Source organism: Aquila chrysaetos, chromosome 11 (genome assembly GCF_900496995.4).
Source record: "Aquila chrysaetos chrysaetos chromosome 11, bAquChr1.4, whole genome shotgun sequence".
Classification (NCBI taxonomy): Eukaryota; Metazoa; Chordata; class Aves; order Accipitriformes; family Accipitridae; genus Aquila; species Aquila chrysaetos.
This window is the reverse complement of record NC_044014.1, coordinates 38,719,934-38,736,645: the sequence shown is the minus strand read 5'-3', so window position 1 is coordinate 38,736,645 and position 16,712 is coordinate 38,719,934. Positions and strand designations below refer to the sequence as shown.

Here is a 16,712-nt window from a genome sequence, read left to right as displayed (position 1 = left end):
TCCACAGATTCACTCAAAGCTAGCTAATTACCACACTTGATAAATATCTAAACAATTACTAAGCTCTTCACGTTATCCCGTAAAAAAAAAAAAAAAAAAAAAGCCATGGGCAGCAGATGTTAGATTGCAATGTTAAAAAATATTTAACAAACTAGCATCCAGAAGAACGATTATATTATGCCAAGAACACAGTTAGGGTCAATTAGAAACCATCATGATTTCCTCTGGGATGCCAGCAGTTTTCCACTGATAGAAAAACCTTTTCAACTCCTTTCAGTCTTTATATCCTTGTCAGATTTTTCACATTATTTAGGTAACATTTAATCATCATCTGCTTTTCCTTCATTGTTGCTTGATATGTAACATGGACTCTTTTTCTTGCAAGTAGATGAGCAAAAGGGCCAATTACCAAGACTGAAGAAGAGCCTGCTAACCATGCATGCAACACGCTACGTTATGGGAGGAGAAAATGCTGGACCAAGTTTTCCCCTCCAGAGCTGTAATCCAGCTTCTGATGTTTGTATGCGTATTTTCCCCTGAATTTAAAATGTAATCTGCAAGCAAACAATGAGCTGCCTGAGATTTCTCAGGGGGCAACACTCTCAGGTTTGTGTTAAGTCCAGAACTGCTTTGTTCAAAGAACTACTTTGCTCTCATCTATCTCCCCCTCATCCAACAGGCAAGTCAGTCTCTCTATGAGATGTACATTCATAACACAACTGATCAGCCATACCAACCCATCATCAATACTGGAAGCCCTAATTATTTGTTTCTTCTGATGAATATCACATAAACATGCATGTAAATGCACCTCTCACTTGCTCCTCCTTGGCTAGGTTCCTGGGGTCTCGTAACAGACATTACAGACTCGGAAATTATTCTTGCCTAGGAATGATGTATTTTCACATAAAAAAACCACCCACATCTATTCACCCTTCTGGTTCAGGAGATAACCACTGAGTTACCTCTCCCTCTCGCTCACATCCTTTCCCTGAACACCTCTCCAGCAGACGTATTTGGGGGAGAACACAGAAGTCCCCATGAACAAACCAGAAGGCAAGTTCAGCATCTCTAGTTTCCTTCTGGGTCTTAAATATCCCGGTTGAACACTTTGCGTAACTTTAGCAATCTGTACAAGCCTAGGGAGTCCTCCCCGTCCCCACCAGACCAGGTGAGTGCCTGTCACAGCTCATGACTGCTGGTTGTACAGAAGATCAGGTTCCTATTTTACAAACTTAACACAACATAACAAATAATCACTCAAGCACTGCAACAATCCGGAAGCCAGCTTGTGCTCAGCTGCTCATGAAGTCCAGACGTGAAAAACAAACCATTTCAAAACCGAGAATCAAGCTATACAGTCAGATCAAGTCACCAGACATCGGCTCCGTCTTTCACAGCTCCTTTCCTCCAACACCATCCTGCACAGAGAGGCTGCAGGGGCACAGCTGCCGCTTCTGGCTGAGCTTCAACAGCATGTTCGTGGTTTCTTGCAGACAAAAAAAAAAAAAAAAAAAAAAAGAAAAAAAAATAGAAAAACCTTCCAGGGCATTTCCAAGAGTTCAGCTATTTGAGCTGCTGCAGAGCATGGTGGATCATGAAAAGTGTCTTGCATGCAGCAGGAATTTGGGTTAACCAGGGAGGTTAACACTGGAACTAGTTAGGTTTAACCTGTCTTCATTACAGCATGCTGTGATGAGATATGAAGCCTTTTTTTACTTCTGTCGATCCTTATTGCAAAGGCCAAAAAAACCTAGTACTGGCTGAGTATGTCACAGCTCCTTTTTAGTGCAGGATGCCCCAAAATACTCACTTTCCCCAGGAAAACAAGCAATGCAGAATGGAAACAGAGAAAGCTGGGGAAATTGAGGAAACTCACAGACTAGGAAAGAGAGAACTGGGCAGGCCACCACCAAGCAGGTCCTAGCACTTAGAAACATTCATGCAGGCCAACAGCTACGTAGGACTACAGAGAATGTGCCAGCAACGACCTGCAAGCATCAGGCACGGTTACAGCTTGAGTCATGGCTTCACACACCTTTTCCAGCAAAAGCCCACACTGTCTTCAAAGAGCTGCAACATCTAAAATGGAGTTTTTTGCAAACCCTAACCCAGAGACTGAGACATCATTTTCAGCTGATTTTGGGCTGGGGTACCAAGCAAGTGCCAGGGACGAAGCAACCATCCCTGCTCATCCAGCCTTGGAGCCGAGCAACCTCTCAGCTACCAGAGGAGGTGGGAGGAAAGAAAACAACACAGGACTGCAGGGAGCAGATATCACTGCCCACGCTTCTGTTGGCGCTTGGACTTTTGAGATAGCAGATAAAGATTTTTTTTTTTTTTCTTTTTAAAGCAGCTTCCAAGTTTAATGCCACTCTCTGGCTTATTCTGACAGACACTTGCAAGCTCAGCAAGAGTGTGTCACACCTTAAGCACATCTTGTTTACTTGGAAAAGCTACAGCACAAAGTTTTACTGAACTATTAAGAGAAAGCAATCCACAGGAGCTAATGAACTGGCATTCATTTTCCCCAAGCTAGCAAAACACAGTCTAGAATTAAGTTGACACTTTATTGACAATAAATCAAACTTTCCCCTACGTAATCCATAAAAATGCATCAGGCATAAGATACCTCACAGTAGATTAGCAGTTTAAAAATGAGTACAACAGAGACTCAGATACCTCATTACTCCGTATCACTTATATTCCACAGCATTTTCTCTCCATAAAATAGCAGATACATTAACAAGAAGTTACTCACTGAAATTAGGACCAGCATCTTAAGCATTCAGAGCATCCCCTGCCCTGCTCATGTTTTGGCCCGCTTATGCAGGACCAGAAGATTGCTTCGCCACACAAACCTACCAACAAATACCGCTCATGGAAAACCTTGGGATCAACAGGACTGCAGAAAGTAACCTGGAGTTCAGTTCAAGCATTAACCTACCAAGCTAGTATGATTGCAGCAGGCTACAACGCTACCTGAAGGAGATTTCCAAAGCGCGCTCAGGGCTACGTCACTACCCAAAGGAGCACCCTGGTATGAAGGAGCGATGCTCCAGCCCTGGTGGAGGACACACCCGAGTCGTGACTAAGGGAGAAAGCAGCCCTGGCATTTCCCTACTAATATATTATCTAGATTATCCTATGAGTCAAAAGTACTGAATGGATGTAAAGTACGGAAATAAACCGGCCAGCAGGTAGCAGTCTTTGTCTTCAATTTCTGGTTTTAAATCAGAACTACTTTTTTTTTTTTTCTACTACCAGCTTTTAAAACGTTTGGGAGCAAGGTTATGGCTGGTTTGACTTTACTGTAGCATTAAGTGTTTTACTCTTCTACTGTTTATTATGTATTAAAAAAACATTTACTGTGATTGCCATGATATACAGTGCTCGTAAGGAACAATCATCCTAGCAGGAGCTTCATGTAGAAGCAAGTCCATGACAGTAATGTTCTTCAAGACGGATTTTCAAACCAACAAGACAGAAGACGCCCATGCTCCTGCTTTGCCTGCAGATGGGCACCCAAAGCTCAATTTCCATTTCATTCAACTTTCCAAGAGCACCTCTAAGTATCACTAAGGCAATTTTCTTCCCTTATAGGCTGCTTTGTGTCACTGACTGGCAGCATTTACAGGCACTTAAAGGCAAACAGGCTTCACAGAGCCATTTAAGCAGCTCACCTAGCCAGAATAATAATAGTTACAGCAGGAAGTTAGTGGCTAAGGCTGACAAATTATTTCCCATTAGTCACCTTTGCTTGTCTCCAAAGTAGGTATTTTCTGAGCACTCTTCCACCTATTTTCTGCGCACACTTTAAAATGCACCAAGCACATACATTGTATGGAACAAGTAAAAGAGGATCAGATGCGTTCAAATTAAACATAGGATGTTTTCTATTTTTAAGCTGGTTGACAAAAAAAAAAAAAAATAATTACTTGCATGGGAAGACTCACACTCAACCAGGTGCTAGTGCTTTTCAAATTACCAGTTCAAGGAGCTTTAGATAGATAAGACGGTAACACACAATTTCAGCATCTAGGAACACTATCGTCTGTTTATTGCTCAAACTACTTCTTCACTGAAGATGAAACCATGTAATTCATATGAAACCGACAGCCATTTTCAGGACTTGATAATAGATATCAATTCACCAACATTCTTTTAACACTAATGCCACGATTATTTTTTCGTCCCTCCTGCACACACTTCATATTGTTGTTTTCTAAGCACAAGCGCACATGGTATTTATTTAGCAGCTGTCATGCAAGACATCAAAGCAGTTTCACACTTTGTACATAAACCCCACTCTCAAAAAGTTAACACTTGGGGACTGAGGTTCTTCATTAATGCCTGCAGAGAGAAGAGCCTGTTTCATTCTTTCAGATACACTGTGGGAGACCAAGAAACCTGATTTCCCACGTCTCATCCAAAAGACAAATCTTCTCCAAAACAGAAGACAAGCAAAATCCTCCTGCTACCCCACAAAAACCAACCTCTTACCAAATGCTCAGGACACAGCTTTCCAGACCAGAAAAAAGTGTCTGCTCTCCTGCCTGTTGCCAGCCAAACCCCTAGAGGTACCACAGCTGACATGCTTCCCTGCAATCCGCAGGGAATTTGAAGCCAGCAGAGGTGAGTCCCACCCTGGCCAGCAGCATCACAGCTCAGCCAGGCACATGGGGCTGCCTGGACCCCTTTATTGCTAAGGTTTCCTTGCCAAAGCAACCTCCTTTTGTAGGTCTATGAACAGTTTTTAAAATGTTTCAGTTGAAGGTAATCTTTCATGATTAAATATATAAGAAAGTCATCTCATCTGCTCTTCAAGGGCTCATGAGCTCTACTATGCTGCAGTAGCACTCTAGGCAACATGGAAGGCATTAGGCTAATTTTGGGTTTGGAGCATGGAGATGGAATAGATAGCTTCAGGAGGTGCTTTCTAGCCCTAGCAATCCCAGGTTCAAAGCTCCCAAGAAGCATACCACAACCAACACTTCTGAACCTGACTGATCACCATTATTTGGCAGTACTGCACTGCTGCCAATCAGCTGGGTTCAAGCCAGCATGAACATGCTGCAGGCTCTGCAGGAGTCACGAGTGTGGCTCCTGCACAGCTGCACTGGTAGCTTTAGGCCTCACTCCTGCATCTGTTGTATCTCCATTATCCTGCCGCACATCATAGCATTGCCATCGCATATGGGTTTAGAGCATCACTTTTTTTCACTGTGGCAGAACCCTAATCAGACAGCAACCCCCCTTTTGTGCTGTACCTCTCAACATAACGAGAATGATACCAGACAATGTAACTGTTTGATGGGAAGTTTAAAGATCAGGTAAGCAGAGACTGGAGAGTTTATTTCATTCACTGTATTAGTTCCTCCCATTACTACACACATATCACTTACTTTCTGGTTGTTTTTCATTAGGTGTTATTGATCTTACGAAATCCTGCGGTGTCATAAAAACCTCTGATTCACCCTGCTCGTTTATGACTTTCAAAGTGGCAAAGTATCTGAAGATTTTGTCCGGTGTGGAGTAGGCTCTGATCCTGTTCTCATATTCCATGACCTGGAAATGAAATTTAACCAGCATTAGATGTGCATGGTTCCTCCCCCAACACCTACATTAGCAGCCACCCTTAGTCCTCTGAAGGTTTTGCCACAGGACAACAAAGCTGTGTGCAGCAACACAACACTTGAGAAAAAAAATGCTGAAAGGGTCAAACCCCCCCTCCTATCCTCAGCCTTTGAACTACCAGGAAAACTGGAAGTATCAGTTCCTGATGTCCCAGGATTATGAGCAAACACTAAGAGTCTTCACTATCGGTACGTTTTGACTGTTCATGATGGCAGAGGAAAAACAAATTAACAAAATCCCTGAAGGCACTTTTAAACGTGAACATAAAACAGCACTAGTATCACATTCATGAATCTAAAGCAGCTCAACATTTTAACCATAGTGTTGAAGGGACTGATATGTGATTAATAAATGAAGTAAAAGAAAAAAAAGTCTTGGAGAGCTGGGAGAGACCTTTACTTTCAAGCCAAGCCTTGGAAAAAACTACTTGGAGCCACAGCTGGTTGCTCAGTCACCCAACCTCATTTTTTCCTCTTTTCTATCACATTGGCAAAATACTGCAGAAGCATTCCTTAGTCAGTCCTCTTCTCCCCACCAATCTGCCACTTGCTAACTCTGCCAGCAGCAATTATTTTGTACCTAGAACCATTTTCCCCAACACACAGCTGGAATTAATCAAAGAGAACAAAAAGCTTTTATAAACAAAATCACAACATAAGGCCACAAGGGAGGAAAAAGGCACAAAGACCTACACTTCATTATGTATTAGAGCAGAAAACTTTCCTTCTTAGTTCAGCTTTTTATTCCTGCATTACATGCCATGTTTAACAATCCATAATGTACTTGAAACCTTCAGTACTTCTGGCCAAGAGCCACAGGAGAAAAAAAAAAACAACCAATGATCTGCTGGAAGAGAACAGGCAAGATCAAGGGTATTGCCAAGGCAGCTGTACATCATTTATGGCTTTGGTCCTGTTTCAGCCTTGTCCTTTAACTCAAACAACTTCTCCACCCTGATGTTTATCAGACAGAAAACACCCTCTCCAGTTTTTCATACTTCTAGGATAAAACAAGCCAAAGCTTTTAATCCCCCAAGCCAGGCTTCAGAAAAGCAACTAGGGGAAAGCAAAGCCTCTCTCCTCTACATTTGTTCCAGCTCATATCTCCAGCAAATGCAGCCAGAGCTGACATTATCTATAATGACAATATCTAAAGCATTCTCCCCACTCTTCTTAGCATCACCATAGCTTTTTCATAATTCAGAAATGTCCTTGCATCAACCACTACAACCAGCTCCCTCTTTCCTGCAGTCACCCGCACAGAGGAAAATTTTGGTACCATGGCCCTCTTGCTACTAGACTTTGCACCTATAATCAAACCTAATCCCATTTTTATTGCTTCAGTCCACAAGGTCCACCAAAGATAAAGGCACTGGATGGGGAACAATTATTTTATTGCAAAGTTGCAAGTCACAGTCTATCAGCCAAACCCCGGTAAACGACAACACACACTTTCCCAGCTCTTTCCAGCTGCCAAGCTGCACATCTTTGTCTAGAGCTCCCACCTGACAGGCGGTAACTTGTTATGCCAAAGTTATCTTTTGACTCATGATTGCAGGCCCATATCTCACTCCTTCCTGTAGCGTGACCTGATATCATGAATAATACCCCACCCAAGTTGACCAGCCAAAACCATAGTTAACTATTTTTACCTTTGAGCAAGACAACTAAAACCAACTACAATATCAAGCCCAGGACTGGAGCCAAGAGCAGAGACCACAGACCATGACCAGCAGCTCCCTCCACTCCTGACACCCTTTCAACACAGCCCGCTTTCCAGCTAAAACACTTGTCTGCCTGTGACTTTACAATACTCCCGATTCTCCAAGCTTGTGGAAAAATTTCTTGCAAGGCATTATCAAATGCTTTCTTTCAACTCAGCTAGGTAACTCACACCTCTTACTCAACAACTCCATTCCCGCACAAAAGACATTACTCCTGACACTTCTGCTAGTAAAACCACGTTTCATTGTATCCCATTTGACTTCACATCTGCAGCGGATCTTTCCTCTATATCTGTTTTAAGATCTTGCTAAGATGCTACTGATAGGCCTGTTGCTGTCAGGTGCTTTCCTTCTCATTTTTGGAGTATGGGCATTGCCTCGCCTGACATCTTTACAGAGATTCCTCCTTACCAGTCCAGCAACTTCACTGCCAACTCTTTCTTATTCCAAGCTCAGGGTAATCCTCAAGGTACCTGCCTTTTTGATGTTAAGCTGTCTACATTTTGCTTCGACTTTGGGCACAGCAATTTTCCCACACCCCATTCAGATCCATGCTGCATGCTCAGTCCACCACGATCATCACTTGCAACAGAAGCAAAGCGTCCATTTACTACGTGGTTCTTTCCTAGATCATTTGCCATCCCATCTTCTATCCATGCGTACTGCTAAATGAAGAGCTTCATCGGATGATTGCCAGGCCCTCGTGAGGATGTGATTTTGAATACACGACTCAAGAACAGGAAGGGTCAGTTTGTTGCTCAAAAGCCACATACGGCTCCCAAAGCAATGTGGCGTGGCTCACAAAAGCTTACTAACGACACAGGCTAAAAAAAGGTCTCCTGTCTCTGCGTGCAGCACAACCACCCCACACAGATCTGCAAACCCAGAGGTTTGTCCCCATGCGGTCTGTGGTTTCATAAGAAATATATAAGTGGTTTTGGGCTTCCCCTCATCCAACAAAGGCAGCTGAATGCCTTTACAAAAATAGGACCTAAGCGTGCGGCAGGTGGAGAGCTGCCGGTCTCATTTTGCATTAGGTCTCAGTGCAGCATCAGACAGCGAAGTAGGAAACTAAGGATTTTCAATGACCATCATCTTCTGATGCAAAGTTTGCCACGTCTGGCTAAAGAGAGCTGAGCTGGCCTACCGCCTCCTCGAAGTCTCAAAGCAGCCTCTCTAACACCCACTGCAGTATAAGAAATGGGTGTTACCTGTTAAGCGATTTGAGTTTCAGATCCGGAAGGGAAAATTATTATGTACAGCTACTCAGTTTCATGGGAAGCTACAGTTAGTTTTAATTATCTGCACCCATTTGAGTTCCAACAATTAGCTGTGACATACATGAAACCAGAATTTTCTGGACAAATACATTCCTGAAAAATTATGAGGGACAACAGTCTTGAATAACTCACAATGCAGACCAAAAAAGTAGAATCTAAAATACCTGTTTAGTATCTCACAGGCTGTTTTCATCACAACTGAAATCGTACTTCTTCCTCAAACTTTCCTACAAGAAGTGAGCAAATGCAGCAACACTTCTTCCCTTTTGCCTGCAGCTGAACTCACAATTGCCTCATTTTTGCTAACATGGTCTAATCAGCTGGCAAAAGCTAACAAATACGCTATAACCCACCCCTCTGACTTCAAGACTGGATTGAACATGAAGCTAGGTCAAGAAGGGAACAGCCAAGACCCTGCAAATGGGAACAACTCACTTATTCAAGACTGGGTGCTAAACACAAAGTGGGTGATAATATAGGTGCCCTGATCTTGCTATACAAATGTGAAAATAAAAGCACACATGTATATATTTGGGTGTACACACCACCATTTGTGAGGTGTTTTTTATACTGCTTCAAAACAATCTGGACATAAAATCATCGCAGGCAAGTCTCTCCTCTCATGACGTCTCACCTAGGAAATACTCCAAAATACTTTGCTGGCAAAGCGTGCACCCAGGTGGCTGCCTTCCCCCAGTATGCACCAGCCCTCGATGCAGTGGAGAGCAGCCAAGAATTCTCATCCCGTCCCCAGAACTGCAGCCTCATGTAATCAGGGGCCTCCAGAAAGACATTACGTGACCAGAAGGAAAAAGGCCCTTTTTGGCATTTATTAATAGAATATGTACTGGAAGAGAAAGATGAGCAAGTAATCCCTATTGCTCTACAAGAGCAAAGCTGCTGTTGAGACAGTCAATGTTTACACTAAGCCTCAGGTTAAAAGGAAAAAAATTAAATCCTGTGCAGACATGAAAATAAAGCTCTAAATTAACATCTTAATTCACTTCCAGAGCATCACTGGGGCCTCCCTGACCATGTGAAAGTGCAAGTATCTTAGCAGGGTATATTAATTAGGATTCACTTTCTTTGTGTTTCCTACTGTAATGCACACCAAAATGAAGTCTCAGCATGACTAACACTCCTAAGGCAGCATGCCTGCAGGACTCGGCAAACACTGCAAGGGGATCTTGATAAAGCAGTCCTAATGCTGCATGCAAACACTTTTAGCAAGTTAATTAACACATCAGCCCACCCACCGCTCATCAGCCTTCAAACTATAGCAGCTATAGAAGGTATCTTTTCCTTTTCTGCCTTACACAGTCGGGAGCGATACATTGCATAGCCTGCAAGACAGCACATGCCCGGTGACCATCCACCACATGCAACCCCAGCACCAGCCCCAGCAGATGCGGAATGATTGGTATTTCAACTTCCTCTTCGCTGAATCACTTCCCAAAATAGCAATGTCAAGCCTGCTTTATTATTTCACCACTAATCATCAACTTCATTAAAAGCAACTTTGGGTTAATAAACAAGTGTTAAACACTTTCAGTTAAGCTTAATTTTTTCTCAAGGAAAACGCCACACTATTTTCAATTAATTATGGGAAGAGTTGGAAAGGGTTTTCACTGTGGGTGGTGGTTGTTTTTTTTAAAAACATATACAAGGGTCAGGAATTCCCTAGGTGCTACACAACTCAGAGGAGCAGTACATCCTGGGAGCAGCCCTGATTTTGAGTTGGGAGCCAGGGCACACCTTCCTCTGACATCTGAGCTGGAAACATTCAAACATACCTCCTGAGCTGACTCACTAGGGCAACTGCTGATCAAACACCAAGCCCACAATGGAGCTGCTCAAACACAAACATGGAACCTAGCACCTGGGAGACTACCAGTTACATCCTGCATTAAACGAAGCAAAAGCAACACTGGCATTCAGAAGATACACTCTGTCTTAACGCTGGAGAGAAAAGGGCTTATGCTGGCAAAAAGATTGTGAGGTCTGTTTTAAACAGTGTTCTCCCTGCTGAAATTGCTGCTCCTGAGTCGAACACTGTAGGAAGAAGGAAGACTACGGACTGAGAAGGGATCGAGGCTACATATTGTTCCCACCGGTCCTGTTGGGCACCCTCCACACCTGGCTCACGTCTTATTTGGAAAGCGCGGCCACATTCCTCCCCTGCCTAGTATGGGAAGGAAAGAGCTGGCCAACGCAGGCAGGGCTCCTAACAACTGGAATAAAAGTCCTCGCTGGCAAACAAACTTTCTCCGGCTTCCCTTGCCAGAAGCAACCAGCCACATAAGGCAAAAATCAATCATTACATTTACTGTATCAACAAATGTTCTTTTTTAAATATAAGTGTGTGGATGAAGGTGGATCATTTCTTTGCTCTTTGCAACCTGCCTCCATCTGCTGACACCGGACAAAATAACCCGCTTTTCTTGAGTGGTGCTGGCAAGAGTCAAAGTTTTGCTGAAGCTGCCAGAGTACCTGACACCCAGTTGCCAAGAAAATCAGCAGAAGCTGAGAACCCATATTCCTGGACAATTCTGAATATCTCAGTGTAGTATCTTACAACATAACTTCACTGAGCTACCACCAGCGTGTCACAACAGGGAGAGCTTGGAGCCCCAAATACCACAAGGCACTTGAAATTTCAAGTTGTGTAATGTACTCTAACCAAGAACAGAATATGATTCAGCAACTTCAAACGGAACAGCTCTTAATTTTTTATGAAAAGCTGTTAAGCCACTATATACGACCATCCACAATTTAACAGCTAATGAGATGCAGCCTCCAGGATACAGACTTAAAAATAATTATCAGAGGCAAATCAGACAGAAAGGAATTGTGAAGAGCATATACTCCCATTCTCCTCTTTGGCACTGCAAAGATATTAAATCATCCAACACAGCCCCATAAAACCAACATCCAGACAGGTTTAAAAAAATAAAATACTGCTGTCTGCCAACTCTCAGTTACAGGATTCTCCATCAGACCAAATCGTACATCTTGCAATAACAGTGGTTATAGATAGTACCAAACTAGCTGTCAGACAGTTCTGAGGAGCCCAAAGCTCTCAGGATTGCCCAACAGTGCAGGCAGGTCACAAGCTGACAATGTAGTCCATTACTTGAGCTTTCCTCCTCTTGAAAATGTGTCTGATATGAAAATGAAATAGGCATAAGCATCAAGAGGGAGACACGACTAACCATGAACAGGGAGTGAGGCTGTATTTCAACAACTACATTTACACAGAATAATTAAAGAAAAAATTAAAGTACGCCCTTCCTATAACCCTCCCTTCCACATTCATCCTTTACTTCCTCCTACATACACTGTGTATGTTCACAGGCAAAACCGGATGGACTCAGAGACACACATGCTTTTGCACTGATTCCCTACTTTGCATGCACCATCCGAACAGCCATCAAGGCAGGAGCCTCGATTTCTCAGCGAGCCATTTCTTGGACATCCAGCTGGAGATGGGAAGAGAGGTCTTTATTTCAGAGGATCAGTGTACTATGGTTTCCAAATAAACAAGCTTCAACCTAAAGAAATCAAGGTAGCATGCCAAGAAAGTAGGTTCCCAAAACAGTAAGGTCCCTTAGAAAATAAAGACAAGTACAGAGCAAAAGCCAGATTCTACACACGTGCTGTACCACAATCTGAACAAGATGTTCTGCAAGTCTTCTCCCTTTTTCCACTGTAGTGCAACGGCTGCAGGTGTAACATGCCCAAGTTTAATACCTTACGGTCCCTGAACCCAGAACGCTTCTTCTTCTTCCCTTCTGGCTGAGCTTCCTCGTCGCCTGATGCAACAGCCTTTCTACCCTCACTGCCGCTGCTCTCCTCCTCCTCCTCGTGCTTCACCTTCTCACTCGGCTCTGTCCTCGGATCCTGTTTTACAGAGGACGAGTCTTCTGCGTAGGCCCTGTACAAGGGAAAAGAAAACACTGGTTTAGGAAATTATCGGGAGGAATGCTAAAGCTACAAAGATGGCCCTGCAAGGCTCTCCCTGAATGAAACTCCTGTTACAGTTCAGCACGGAGGACTGCAAAGCAAAAACAAAGAAGTGATCAGTCTCCTTGGAATATTGCGTACTTTTCCCTGCTGTAATCAAATTTCTACGCCCCCACCCCAAAACCCAAACTAATAATCACAAGAAGATTTTCTAGTCCAAGAATGCCAGAGCAAATCACTCAGGGATTTATCGTACCCTCTCCCAAAAACTACAAATGCAAGAAAGATTGGGAAGGGCATACCATACCTCCTCTAGTGCTAAACTCCACCCCTGGTCCCCAAACAAGATTTATATGAAGTGATAGAATCGTGTTTTACCATCAGCACTGCAGGATTCAGAAAGAATAGCCTATTTGTTTCAGCTCAACTGATTTATTTTCTATCTCCAGCAGGTGACAGGCTGTTTTATTTCCCTCTTCCACCAACGACTCTTCTAAACTCCAGTGCTACAGGATTTGTGACAACAAAAACTGGAGTTGTTTATCCTCGAGCTCAAAATACAACTCTGGCAGAGCAAAGGACCTCTTTCCCCTGTTTCTAGACCAAGACTCAATACTCAAAATCACTCAGTCTAAGCCGTGAGCAACTCACAGAATTGCAACTGGCAATAGGGTGGTTAAATAAAAAGCAGGATAAATCCATAAGCCAAACAGTGCTATGGCTTTCCTATGCTTTACTTGTAAAGCAGTTTATAATCAGACAGAGCTCAGACCACATTAACATCAGTGAAATTATAATCTCTTAAGGATATGTTAACATGTCACAAGCAACAAAGCGAATGGTTTGACAGAATTATTTCTCTTTCTAAAGGACTCAATCAGCTCAGGCAAACATCCTAGCCTGCCTGTAACGAAGCAAAGCTGCTTCTACTTTGCATTCCTGGTAATTTATTTTGGATTAATCACGGGGTGCAGGGCTTGCACACAGTTAGGTGCCACTCATTAGCCAGCAGCCTCCGGATGAAAGCTGGTACTTTGCTACTCCCTGTAACTATGAACATGGTCATTTACAGCTGTATGAGTTTATTCAAAAAAGTCTGCCTTGGGAGAAAAACAAAAACAAACCAAAATTATTTTAGTCTCCCAAGCTTTAAGCAAAAGGCTACACATATTTCATCCTACCAGTTTCCTGGAAAACACAGATGTGGCATGTAAAACTAGCAGAGAAGAGTCTATGCCTGTCTCCCCAGCAATACACAGCTTTGCAGCAATCTCAGTGCACCACCTTCCAAAGAAGAAGAAATGAGGGTAGGTGCTCCTTCAATTAATTTAAACGCTACCAAAATAAATAGACAACTCACTCCTTACCAGCATCCAATAATTCACTAACAGTCACAGTACAGGATAGATGGGGAAGGGCTAAAGAACTCAAGTCCTTCCACAGTACTGGTGGGAAGCAAAAATTTTATTATTCTAGCATAAACTCCCAAGAGTGAAACATGACAAAAGCAAATTAACTTTTGTTCATATTGTGACAAATACTTCAGCAAAGTACCAAAAGCACTTGAACAACCACCAAGATCCTAGCATTGCTTTGAAATGCAATAACCCATGGCACTATGGCTGGGTTAAAGCAGTTCAGAGGCTTCTAGTCCACCCTGGGACAGAATACAACTCCATTGCAAGGGTTTGGTTTAATAAAATACACGAGTGCTTGGTGAAGAGCAGCACTAATCATGCCTTTTCATGCAAAATGGAGTCTAACATGCCAGCCTCTCCTTTCTGAAAAGGTCCTGAGCCTTTATTTGCCAATAAATTTTCATAAGTCTTATAGCAAAGCACCATCTTTAAGATCTCCACTGAACCAAACTGTCAGAGACAGGATCTGAGTCCTCCACAAGCATCTTAAGATAGGGAAATTATTTCCCCAGAAAAGCCAGATGCCAATCTGTCTCTTGGAGCATGAAGTCCACACTGCCACCTCTTTTGAAGCCCTTCCTGAAAGTTTAATCAGCACTGGCACATCCTTGTGGAGTTGTGGTATTGGCTGATACGCAGTTTGCTAGAACAAGCTGTCAGCACTGCTGGTGTAGCCTCAGCTGGCAACAAGGAAAGCCCTTGTGTAGGCAGGACACCAGTCTTAAGTAGCTCTGAGAGAATCTCTTGGGAAAAGGTCCTGGGGACAGAAAAGCAGTAGACAATTGATTGCTTATCTACACAGCTAAGCTATTCCACATGAAACATGCCAGAGAACAGCTGTATCAGTAAAGATTTGCTCCTGTAATGCTTGACTGACAGCTAGCAAACCAGGGAAGGGATAGATGAAATTCAAAATCAAACATTTTCAGCAAATCCTACGCATTCCTTCAATCCATCATGCTGTCAAGCCAGCTACAGCAATACAGACATAGGCTGTTTGAATACAGTCGGCTTTTTTCCCCCCCTCTAGTTTATCCAGGTAATTAACTCTGCTCTACATTTAGATCACCATCCCAGCATACAAGCAAAATGAGCTATGAGAATAAAAGCAGAGTTTGTAGTCTACTTCTCAAGCAAGGTTTTAAACAGTACCTGCTATTCCTCACCTCACCTCCAAACTACTCACTGAATTAACCATCGAAGGATCTGCTCTCTACGTATACCTACTACTCCATCTATTTTACATCCTGCACAACCATCCTCTTCTGAAATCCATGGCTTCCAACAACTGCAACTTCTATACTGCACCCACATAAAGGAGTCTTTCAATGCAGATGTCAGAGTAAGGCTGGAAAAAACCCATAGCTCCAGAAATATCCACCCTGCTGGACTGCCATCAGCAAGTGAATTTTTCGATGAGACTGACTTTCCAATGGCATGCCTGTTGCTACAGTTTCTGCACAAGAGGGAAAGGAAAATACAAAGACTCCCTTCACTGTGTGCCAAGGCTAGCTGCTAGCCTCTCTCCAAGGAGCATGCCTGCCCTGGATCCTAGCTGCCATGCTTCAACCCTCCCAATCTCTTCAGGTTTTTCCCCCCCCTCCAGTGAACTGAATTTGAGGCAAAGACTGTATTTCCTACCTATTTAGTAATGTCTTCTTTTAATCCTTGGAGAAAGCCAACAATCAAGCGTAAGATTAGGTTCGTCATCCCCAAAGAAAACCACCTACCTACCACAGAGGACTACTCAGTGCTAAATTCTCACTTAGTACATCATTCTTTGAGAAAGCCAAACACATGCAACCATAGGATATACATCCATGAAGGATCCTGGGACTCACACCAGGCATTGGCACGATACTCCACAGTTGCAGGTCTTCCAATTAGAGGAATCACAACCCCTCACATTAAAGTGACTTCTTTGAGTGACAGAAGCAGAACAGTGTGCTAAAATAACAAAGCTTTGTGCCAGAGATAACAGTGCTCAGTTATTCTAATCCTGAAGGCAGCAGCAAAGTACTTAGCTATCAGATGCTATTTAGGCTCAGAAGGAAGTGTAGGAGATCTAACAAGAATTTGAGCACTCAGGAGTCAGCAAAGACATTGCCACCGAGCAAGAAGCAGGAGAGAGGAATCCTGCCTGACAGATGTGTTCTTCAGTTGACTAGAGTTGCCACTCTCTCTGTATGCAAAACACCTGGAGACATCCAGGTGAGGTTTAAAAGCCACTTAAAACTTCAGGCTTTCATATTGAAATGCATAAGCAAGCTTGGATACAACATCCATAAAAACAGGCAACCTCCAGGGATTGGGAGTACTTTCAGTGAGGAGCTGTCTCATCCTCAGCTCAACCATATTCAGTGACTAAATTAGTTAGCTGAGATTTAATAAGAAATTAACCAGAAATTATGAAGATCCACAGCCCAATTTTTCAGGATGTCACCCCACTCACAGGACTTCTTACTACTTTGCTTCCTTGCTCATGTCTCATGGTACCCGACACTGACGTAAATTAGCACAATGAATTTGTGGCAAGAACTGCAATGAACACACCAAAATTAAGACAGATTCCAGAGATGAATGTGAACGATTAGATTGAGGAGACAGCTCAGGATAACAGCCACTGCCTAAAATAGGTCCAAGAACATAAGGACACAGCAGCGTAGTCCACGAGATGTGCACGTCCTTCCT

General features: G+C 43.1%; 1 protein-coding gene across 18 annotated transcripts in view; it reads right to left on the bottom strand.

The window, feature by feature from the left end:
* The window catches only part of MICU1 (mitochondrial calcium uptake 1), a 108,768-nt gene that overhangs the window by 71,487 nt on the left and 20,569 nt on the right, over window positions 1-16,712 (bottom strand). For 8 of the 18 annotated variants that reach the window (XM_030029841.1, XM_030029840.2, XM_030029842.2 and 5 more), the window contains 2 exons: window positions 12,391-12,574; window positions 5,406-5,568 (listed from right to left, as the gene is read on the bottom strand). In XM_030029841.1, the coding sequence (XP_029885701.1) occupies window positions 5,406-5,568; window positions 12,391-12,574 (347 nt within the window). Of the gene's footprint in view, window positions 1-1,375; window positions 1,471-1,879; window positions 1,956-1,991; window positions 2,023-5,405; window positions 5,569-12,390; window positions 12,575-16,712 lie in introns of those variants that run through there. The other 10 variants (XM_041127092.1, XM_030029849.1, XM_030029850.1 and 7 more) reach the window with 5 other exon arrangements.